The 10,848-nt window shown below is 36.6% G+C and overlaps 1 protein-coding gene across 1 annotated transcript; it reads left to right on the plus strand.

Moving 5' to 3' along the window:
• The first annotated feature begins 7,006 nt into the window (after positions 1-7,006).
• Positions 7,007-8,794, plus strand: LOC110115489 (glutathione S-transferase U18-like). Its single transcript, XM_020848741.2, has 2 exons — positions 7,007-7,471; positions 8,322-8,794. Exons 1-2 carry the CDS (start codon positions 7,151-7,153, stop codon positions 8,682-8,684), a joined length of 684 nt encoding a protein of 227 aa, XP_020704400.1. The 5' UTR covers positions 7,007-7,150; the 3' UTR covers positions 8,685-8,794.
• The last annotated feature ends 2,054 nt before the right edge of the window (positions 8,795-10,848 follow it).

The raw sequence follows: 10,848 nt of genomic DNA on the forward strand, positions 1-10,848 counted from the left end.
ATTTCTATTGATTTATTACTAAATTAGTTTAGGTGCATTCATAGAGCTCCCAAATTCAAAGAATCGTAGTTTCCCTCAACAATAGACACCAACGATCACTGCCATCAGCTACATGGTTTGACTACAATCACCTGATTGTTGACTCTCGATCACTAACACATTTTATAATTTGATACCACTGCGGACCGTTGTTACATGTAATGCTAACATTCCCGCCGACCTCCCGCCGACCTCCTAGCCTGAGCATCCTTCCTCCGACTCGACTGACTTCACGCCATTGGACCGGTCGTTCTCCTCCGGCGCACACATGCCTTGAGACCGATGGTGACATGGAGTTGGAAACAACTTTTTTTTTTTTTGGGACATTTAGGCCATTTAAGGCACACTCACACACACAACGCATACACAAGGACTCGAACCTTGGACCTCTTAGTTGGAAGCCTAAGCTTTCAACCAATAGGCAAGGAGAGTTGTGTATTGGAAACGAACCTTGCTGTTTGCGAACTGGATTCTGGGATGGTATGTACGTGTGGAAATCTCCCTAATATGGCCAATAAGGACTTAAGAAAAGCAAATTGCCGCATATTAGGTGTTTGCGTCTATGCCTCAAAGGATAGGAGAAATGGGCTGCTATACTCGTACCGGACTTCGGACAAGGAGAAATGGGTGAGAAAGAAACTTATCTTCCTCTATGTAAAAAGTGAACTACTATTCTTACTGTTGTACATATTTTTTTATTTCTTTGTTTATTCAATTGTTATTATCATTTCAAACCATAATCTTTATTGGATAAAATTATTCTAATGATTGAGAATTGATATATCATCAAAAAATTATCTTTATCGGGCACGAATGTCAAAGCAAAATCAAGTTGGAAACTTCAAAAATTTAATTCGGGGCCATCTCAACTCTAATATCATCAAATTTATAGTCGAATTGATCATCTCAAAAATACGAGCCCAACGACACCAAATTCGATCCAATCCAAGCTCAAATGAGTCCAAATCAAAGAGCCGAAGCACATTTGGAAGGTTCAAATCATAATTTAAATTAACAAACAATTTTTAAATGTGGCGTGCTTATAATCGAATCGAGCGACTTGATGAGAAAAATCCAACAAGCTCAAGATCGTCAAATTCTGATATCATTAAGACATTCAAATGCCTAATAAACGTTCCACAATCAAGGGATTCAACATCGGCCTTCTATTCAAACCACTCCCAATTTACCATTTATCTTCCTCCTATTTATTGGTCATGTCACTTTAAAAAAACTATAAATTCACTCATCATTTTTCATGAAAGGGGAACCAAGCAAGGAAGAAAATGAAGAGAAAGAAGAAAGTTATGTTGCCACCAGACTCCTCCTTGACCACCTTCCGGCCAACTACCGTCATCGAACTTTCACTAGACTTATGCCAGACCACCGACTGACACCCAACTTCCATCCATCTTCAGACTTCCGTCCATCATCGGACTTTCATCGGACTTATGCCCGATGTTAGAATTTTGTCCATCGCTAGACTGTCGCTCGTCACCGACTTTTCGTCTGTCGCCAAACATCTACCCATTGCTAGACTTCCGTCAGGCTTCTATCCGATGTCAAGCATCTATCCATCGTTGGACTTCTGCCCGACACTGGACTTACATCCATCGTCGGACTTTCGACCTCCGTTGTCTGAATACGGTCCTTCTGACCTCCGTTACGAGACAACAATATTTCTAACTACTATCGCCTTCCAATTACGGTTCTTCCGACCTCCGTCATCAGATAAAATTCCTTTCGATCTCTATCGCTAGATTATGGTCTTTCCGACCTATGTTGCCCATCAACTACAGTTCGTCTTACCTTCATCACCAGATAACGGCCCTTCCTACCTCCGTCGCTCGCCAACTACAGTCTTTCCGACCACTATCTAGTCTTTCTGAGCTCCCTTGCCCGCCGACTATGGTCCTGCACGAAACGAACTTATCAATACTGATTTCTCCAATTTTCACCATGTAATGCATTCTATGTGATGTATATTTTTTACATCGGTTAAGGTCTTCCCTCAAATGAAGGGCCTCATTTGTAATCAACTGCAAATACTAGTGGAGTCATTTTTCCCTTTTTAAGGGTTTTCATATAAAACTCTTGGCGTCTCTTATAAATAATGCACCATCTATTTTTATCTAATTGTGTGCTAGAACTTTGTACAAAGCTAAGACATTAAACTTTATATTTCTCTACCGCCACGAATATTTTAGGATGCAACGTATAGTCATGTTTGTCATTATCATTATTGTTAATAAGGTTAATACACAATTTCATAAATAAAGTTGATGCACATCATTCATAATTTAACTATTGAAAATTTGGTGAAGGCAAAAAAAATGATGTAGGATTTCGTTGTGAACTTCAATATTTGGGAATAAATTTAATGAATAGAAAGTTAGAATGCTATGATTCTACAAATGACAAATTTTGGGTGTAGCACAAGAAATTGCCCATATTTCCAAATAAATTGTAGATCACTATTTGGGAAAAAAAAAAAAGAGTGAGAAAAGCGAGGTTCATTACATACATGCAAGCAGCAAGTAAAAGGAAGTGGATAGATTTATTTATTTTTTTTAATTAAGAAATTGCCGCAAGGAAAAAGTAATGTGGCCTAGCTTTCCCGAATAAGTTTTTTTGAGGGATTTATACACATTAAATTTTAATCGATGCAAGAATATTATTCAAATGATTTTTAGTAGTGTTCAGCAACATATATAAGATTTTTGTATGGAATTTGATTGTGTTGATTAATCAGATTGTACTATTGACTCAAATTTTAATTCCAACATTCAAGTTCGTCGAAGTTCTAGGGAGGGGGTGCCTTTCTCCTAAAAAAATTTTACTTACAAATATTTAGTGTCTTGTCACTGTACATTAAAGCGTTGCAATTCTATACGCTTATGCATTATAGCATCACAGGATGTAGCACAACAGCAATATAGTCTTCAATTAGAGAAAGAGAGCGGAGCACTGCAGCGCTATAAATTAGGCTAGACTGCGAGTGGAACACTGTGGCGCTCCAAACCCCGATGCTACAAGTCGGGCTGGACAAATTTCTTTCTCATTTTTCATACTTAACTTGAAAGGTTGCATCTCTTAGTATAAATTAAGTGTCTCTTTGTCTAATATATGAAGAGAACTATAAAAGAAGTTAAGTGAGTTAAGAAGAGGATGAGAACGAAGAAATATGTATAATTTCTCCTAATTTACATAGTGAATTTCTCTGTGTGTTGCTGCTTCGTAACTTTTGTCCTAATTTAGGACTTTTCCTGTTAAATATTGGTGTTCATTTACGATGTTTTCCTTTAGTGCTTGTTTTGTTGCATGGTTTATATTTCAATACTAGATTCAATCAATATTCAATCAAAGCATAGATAGCATAGATAAAATTCAAATTAATTATGCCACTCCTCATCTCTTTGGGAATTGAATCATTTAAGTTATATTGCAAATTAGTATGCAAATATTTGCTTTAATCATACTTATATAATGCATTATACTGTTCATACAAAAATTGATTTTAATGTGATGGAGAAATTTAATATGTAGCGCTGAGAGTGTGATGGAGAAATTTACTAAAAACTGATTTTAATGTGTTGAATATGAAAGGAAAAGGCACGAAATCTATCTTTACGGAATGTTGTACTTATTAGTAAATTAATGTGTTGGTGAAGATCAATGAAAAGTTGAGCCGTTTGATTAAATAATTTTTAAATATTTTTTAATAATTACTTGATCTGATCTCACAATTAAATATAAATGATCTCCAATGCTGTACTTTTTAGAGTCTAAACCAATTAATCATATTAATCATATATTAGGGCATTTTATATCGATATATATGTAGTCAGATTTGAGAACTTCAACATTGAATCAATCATGTGGTCAAATTAGGGCTGCAAATGAACCGAGCCAAGCTGAGTATCTGAGTGATCATATTTGAGTTCATTTATTATCAGCTTGTTCAAGTTTGGTTCATGTTTGATTCAAACTTTCTTGTTTGTGTTCATTTTTTGTTCGTTTAATTAATGAGTATTCATGTTTGATTCATTTAGTGTTTATCGAGCTTTAAACAAATAAACCTTGATGAGGTATAAACCAGCTCTACTTTTAGATGTCCATTAACTTTAAAAATGAGCTTTATCGATCCTCCTAACAAACAATTACATCAAACATGTTCATGAACATATTTAGCGAATTTTTTTTAGTTAGCATATATTATAATATTTAATTACTTTAAATTTCATTATTTAATAGTAATTATATCATTGTGTTATAATAAATATAAAATATTTATATTATGTATATTTGTCAATTTTATAATCAAATATTAATTGAGTTTTTATTGAGGTTATTCAGGAGTTCTGAATCAAACATAAACCAAACTTCTTATCGAGCTTAATGTCGAGCTTGTTCAAGAGCTTTAAATGATGTTTTTCATGAACATAAATGAGTCGAACACATTAGTGTTCAAGCTTGTTTATTTAAGAATCGAATATTTAAAATATTGTTCATGTTTGTTTATTTAGTTAATTAAATGATCACAAACATGCTTTAATAGAACCGAACAACGAGTAGCTCGTCGAATGTTTGGTTCATTTGCAGCCCTTCGTGAGACATAGAAGGGACAATTCAACTTTGCTATGTTTAAGATATTATGATTATAATCAGTTGTATAAAAAAATTAATTGTTAAGTTATAGCTACTGTGATTATAATCGACTTGTTACGGTAAGAACATGATAATTGATTTTATTTAATATAATGACTTTCATTGTGATTTTATCATCTATTTTATCCGCCTTTATAATATGTTGTCATGCATTTATTGTGATTGCATTTTTTTAGGACACATTGTTGTTTAAGAAGGTAGATTCATATTCAAACATTATGTGAAACTTATTTGATTTATGTATGAATCTTATTCAAACTTTTCATGACACTAAATTGTATTTTAATACAATATTTGAATTTTGTTCCTGTTGATTGTTAGCCTCCATCTTCACCTACTATTGGTGAAAGGATATGTGTCTTGTTAATTCGACAGTGGTGAAAGGTTCTTCTTCTAATGCTAATGTTAACTCCCCTCAATCTTTCACTGATAAGGAGTTATCACCTAATACTTCAAAACGAACTAAACATGCATCCTTCATAGATGTACTGATCTCTCTTATTTCAGATGAAGCTCAGTTGTCGTGGAATTTAATGGATACCTCTTTAGATCTTTTGGATGGCCTAGATAAGGCTGCTTCCTCGCCTTGCGAGAGTTTTGGGGATGATTTGGATGATCTGATTGATGAAATGATTCGGTTGATGAAATGTATAGTTTGAATGTTAGTTGGATTCTTGAAAAAGCTTTTTGTCGTAGAGGTGGAAAATGAGCTAGGAGAAAAGCTAAAAAATATAGTAAATGGATTGGTTGTTGGCTGGGAGCTTAATTTCTTCCCCCCCCCCCCCCCACTTTTCTTTCTTTCCGGATTTCTATACTTGATTGATTTTTGCCAGTGGGGCTGCTGTCCTACTGTGTTAATTATTTGCTTGTTTGGGTTTACTTATGGTTGTGAAGGCTCCTCTCTTGGGCTTGTGGGCTGTTGTCTACTATCATGCAGACAATCATGATGCAAGTTTCTTGCAAGCCCTCTGGATGGTCTGGGCTTGTTTTGGCAACCTTAGTGGTTGATTCATGTGCTTGGTCTTTGATGGGTATTTGGAACTTCTTGCTGCTATTTCTAATCCTCCAATGGATGGTCCAGGCTTGGCAACCACGTGGTGTTCTAAGTTTGATTTGCTTTAAGACCTTTTTTAGTTTCTCTAATTTTGAATTATTTATCATTTTTCAAATTTTAGTAGAATCTATCGCTTATTATGATATTTTAGATTTTCTTATTTCGTGCTTTGGCTTTTTTTTAGCCTTTACTTGTAAGTCCTTTTTTTATTAGTGGAATAAAAATCTTTTTTTTTTAACAATATAATATTTGAGTATGTTTTAAATTTTCTTCCCCCATCTCAACCTAGATCAAAGCCTCAACATCAACAACAACAACATCAAGCCTTTATCACATTACGTGGAGTCGGCTACATGAATCATTTTTCACTATTGTGTCCTCTTAATAGTCAAATTCTCGTTTAAATATAATAAAGAAAGGTTATTCCTAATATTTTTTAACCAAGTATTTTTATGTCTTCCTCTATCTTTCTTAACATAAGTCAAATCTAATACCTCTACTCTCATAACCAGGTCATCAGAATGCCGTCGTTTTATGTGACCAAACCATCTAAGGCGACTCTCTCTAATCTTATCTTCTACTGGAGCTACTCCAACCTTTTCACATATATGCTCATTTCATGTCCTATCTTTAAGGGTAAAGCCACTCATTCACCTGAGCATCCTCATCTCTGCCATACTTAACTTAGTATTATGCTTCTCTTTTAACAGCCAACATTTGGCACCATAAAGCATTGTAGGCCTCACCATCATCTTATAGAATTTTCCCTTTAAGTTTGAGGCGGACTTTTCTTTCACACAACAAGCCCCTGATGCATTTCTCCACTTCAACCATCCAACTTGAATTCTACTGAAAATATCTCATCTATTTCACCATCACTCTGGATCATAGATTCAAGATATCTAAAACATGTACTCTTATTAATGACTTAAAGCCTATTTGAATTAATTTTAATCGGGATGAACTTTTAAAAAATAATATGCGATTCAAAGTTAAAATATGTTAATCGAAGAAAATTTTGAAACATATTTTTTTAACATATCCATATCCGCTTAAGGCCTTCCACTTAAAATTTTACAGGAAGCAAGCGAACACTGTCAGCAATCGTGCTTTGACCTTGTGAAAACGTCATCGCTCACGCATAGCTGAACGAAGATCGGTTTTCTAAGAAATTATTAGGTAGAAATTGCGTACTTCGTTTTATAAAAAAATTATAAATATACATAAGACTGAAAATTTTCTTACATCTATGCTTCGTCGTCCACTTGTACCGTATAAATTCTCCTGATTTCGAGCTTTAAATACCAGTAAGCAACATTCCTAATCGCTCATTCGGCTCTCACTCTTCATTTATCAAGTTTTAGATCTGAAATTTCAAGGAAATAACTAATGGCAGAAGAAGATGTAAAGCTCATCGGGTTGTGGGCGAGCCCCTTCGTCGTGAGAGCAAGGATTGCTCTGAATCTGAAGGGGATCGAGTACGAGTTTCTTGAAGAAGAGCCCGGCAAGAAGAGCGAGCTTCTTCTCAAATCAAACCCTGTCTATAAGAAGTTCCCTGTACTCATCCATGGCGGCAAGGCCATCTGCGAGTCCCTTCTCATTGTCCAATACATCGATGAAGTCTGGTCCTCTTCAGGCTTTCCCATCCTTCCTGCCGACGCCTACGACCGAGCCATCTCTCGCTTCTGGGCCGCATACATCGACGACAAGGTATGCTACGAGCAAAAATTCTGGAAAATTTTATTGGATTTATTTTGTGATGAGTTTTTATATATTACAATTCTCTTAAAAATATAATTAAAAATATTAAAGAATAGTTTAGAATAATATTTTTTTCAAAAATTTATAGAGAGATTTATGTATATATTACACAATTTTTATTTATTAATATATCTAATATTTATTTTTATAACATTTAAATTTATAAATAATATTAAAAATATTATTAATATTCATTTTTTTAAATCATTTTATAATTTTATTCTATACTTCAATGTGATTGAGTATTAAAACATTATATATAAAACTTTAAACTTTAAATATTAGATATTTAATTATATAAAAAAATTATGATTTACATAAAAATCCTCAAATTTATAATCATTTTTTATTATATTTATTCATTATAAAAAGTTTGCGTTGTATTTTTATTTTTTTATAAATAATGTGATCAAAAGTCATATTATTGATAATGTTTTTAAAAGAAATGGTTAAAAAATTATATAGAATATTCTGAATAATTTTTTAATTATAATATTTTTTAAAGCTCTTAAAATTATCTCAAAATTAATATAATATAAATAATATGCCTTTTACATTCACCTTCGAATAAATTAAAAATATAGAACCAAGTCATAAGTATTTTTTTATCTGAAAATTCTCACACAATTTTTCTTTTCCATTTAAAAATTTATAAATGTAAATCTATATAAAGCTAAAATTAGCGCTAAAATTATTTCTTCAATAATCTGTGATTATAACTTATAATCTTGCATTGAAAATTTGTCTACCAATTGTTTACCGTTGATGATTATTAGCTTAGCTATATCTATTCTCGCAGTTGCCGACTCAGGGTCCGGCTTTGCTCGACAGCACGAATGAGGATAGCCAGGCAAAAGCGAAAGCGAAAGTGCTCTCGACGCTGCAGCAGCTGGAAAAGGCTTTTGTGGATTGCAGCAAAGGGAAGAGCTTCTTCGGCGGCGACAGCATCGGCTTCATTGACATCGCCCTCGGCTCCTTACTTGGTTGGCTTAAGGCTAGCAAGCTTATTGCGGACATAAACATTCTGGATGAGACGAAGACTCCTCGGTTGGTTGAGTGGGCGGAGCGCTTCTGCTCCGCCGAGGCCGTGAAGGAGGTGCTTCCGGAAGCTGAAGAACTGGTGGAGTTCAGAAAAATTGCTCATGCTGCTACTTCCAAGTGATGAGTGGATATTTCGATACACGATTTATGAGGGTTTTGATTTGAGCGTTGTATGAGTAAGTTTTATGTTGATTGGAATGCAGAGATGTGAATACTGTGTGGGCAAGAAAATAATTAGATGACAGATGATCGTTCCTCAATTATCAATTCATCACAATTGTTGCGTCCCGAAATATTTGTGACGGTAGAGAAATATAAAGTTAACGTCTTAATTTTGTACAAAGATTGAGCACACATACATATAAAGAGAGATGATGTAGTATTCACAATAGACACCTAGATTTATACATGGAAACCCCTTGAAAATGGGGAAAAACCATGTGACCTAGCCCAATTTGAATGAATCCACTAGTATTTGCAGTTGATTACAAATGAAGCCCATTATTGGGGGGAGACTTTGGCTTGATGTAACAAATATACATCATACATAGTGTGTTACATTGTGAAAACATGAAGAATCACAGTTGATGTATTTGCTTGGTCAGAATGGTCATAGTTGGTGGGCGACGGAGGTCGGAAGGATCGTAGTCAGTGGGCGACGTAAGTCGGACCATAGTCGCCTGGCGACAGATGTCATAAAGTACATTTTCTTGCGACCAAGGTCGGAAGGACGGTGTCGGGCAGAAGTCCAGCGTCAAATAGAAGTCAGACGAATGTTCGGTGACGCGGAGATGTCCTGTGTCGGGTAGAAGTCTCATAGAAGTCCGGTGACATGTGGAAGTTCCACTACAGGAAAATCACTTATTACCGGCGGAATTTTCCGACGGCTTTCCGGCGGCTTTCCAGCGGATTTCCGGCGGAATTCGGTGTCGGGCAGGAATCCGCCAACAAGCGAAAGTCTAGCGTCAGATAAGCTCAACAAAAGTCTGGCGGCGATCAGAAATATGGCGTCGGATAGAAATCCAACGACATACGAAAGTCTGACGTTGGGTAAATCCGGCAACGAGCAGAAGTCAGGTGTTGAGTAGAAATCTGGCGACGGTCGGAAGTTCGGCGTCGGGTAGAAGTTTGACGTCGTGCAGGAATCCGACAACGGGCAAAAATCTAGCTTTTGATAGAAGTGTGGCAAAAGTCCAGCGGTGGTCAAAAATCCGACATCGGGTAGAAGTCTGGTGACGTACAGAAGTGCGACGTCTGGTAGAAATTCGGTAACGAGCGGAAGTCCTACATTAGGCAGAAATCCGACGATGGTCGGAAGTTCGGCGTCGGGTAGAAGTCCGACGAAAGTTCAGTGGCTGACAAAAGTCCGACGACTGGCGGAGGTCCGATGTCAGGTAGAAATCCCGAGAGGAGCTTAAGCCCTACGTCTGCTAGAAATCCGGCAACGGGTGGAAGTTCATCATTAGGTAAAAGTCCGAAGAAACTCTGGTGGTGAGTAGAAGTTCGGCATCAAGTAGAAGGCTGAAGAAAGTCTGGCGGCGGGCAAAAGTCCAGTGTCGTTTAGAAATCCGGCAACGAGCGGAAGTCTGGTGTCGGATAGAGATCCGGCATCACTTGGAGGGCGGGTGTAAGCCTGGAGTTTGTCGGTGGCCGGGCAGAAGTCCGACGTCACTTGACGGTCGGGTAGAAGTTAGATGTCGGCCACCGGCAGGGCGGGGGGGCAGTCCGACGCTGCTCGAGGAGGCGTCTGGTTGCAAGAGAGCTTTCTTCGTTTGCTTCCTTCTCTTCTTATTTTCCCCTTCTCTTCCTCTTCTCTTCTTCTTTCTTCATGTTTGAGTCCCCTCTTGTGAGAAATGAGGGCTCTATTTATAGTTTTTCTGGAGTGGCATGGCTTGTAAATAGATGTGAGATCAAGGGTAATTAGGGAGTGGTCGAATGGACGGTCGATATTGAACCCTTCGATCATGCACCATTCGTTGGACATTTGAAGGCCTTAGTAATGACGGAATTCAACGATCTTTGTTCATTGAATTCGTCTTATCGAGCCGCTCGATTCGACTATAAGCTCGTCAAAATCGGAGACCGTTTGGTAACTCAAATTGTGGTACAACTTTCCAACAACGCTTCGGGTGCTCGCTTTGGGCTAATTTGGGCTCATATTGAGTTGAATTTTGTGTCATTGAGTTTGTAATTCTGTGACGCTCAGTTTGACTGTAAGCTCACAGAAATCGGAGTTCAGGTGCTCCCGGATTTAATTTTTGAAGTTCCCAACTTGATTTTTGCCT

Source organism: Dendrobium catenatum, unplaced genomic scaffold (assembly GCF_001605985.2).
Source record: "Dendrobium catenatum unplaced genomic scaffold, ASM160598v2 original_scaffold_98673, whole genome shotgun sequence".
In the NCBI taxonomy this organism is placed as follows: domain Eukaryota; kingdom Viridiplantae; phylum Streptophyta; class Magnoliopsida; order Asparagales; family Orchidaceae; genus Dendrobium; species Dendrobium catenatum.

Coding starts and splice junctions, on each gene's coding strand:
- LOC110115489 (XM_020848741.2), top strand. CDS start 7,151: ATGGCAGAAGAAGATGTAAAGCTCATCGGGTTGTGGGCGAGCCCCTTC. Junction 7,472..8,321: donor CCGCATACATCGACGACAAG/GTATGCTACGAG, acceptor CTATTCTCGCAG/TTGCCGACTCAGGGTCCGGC.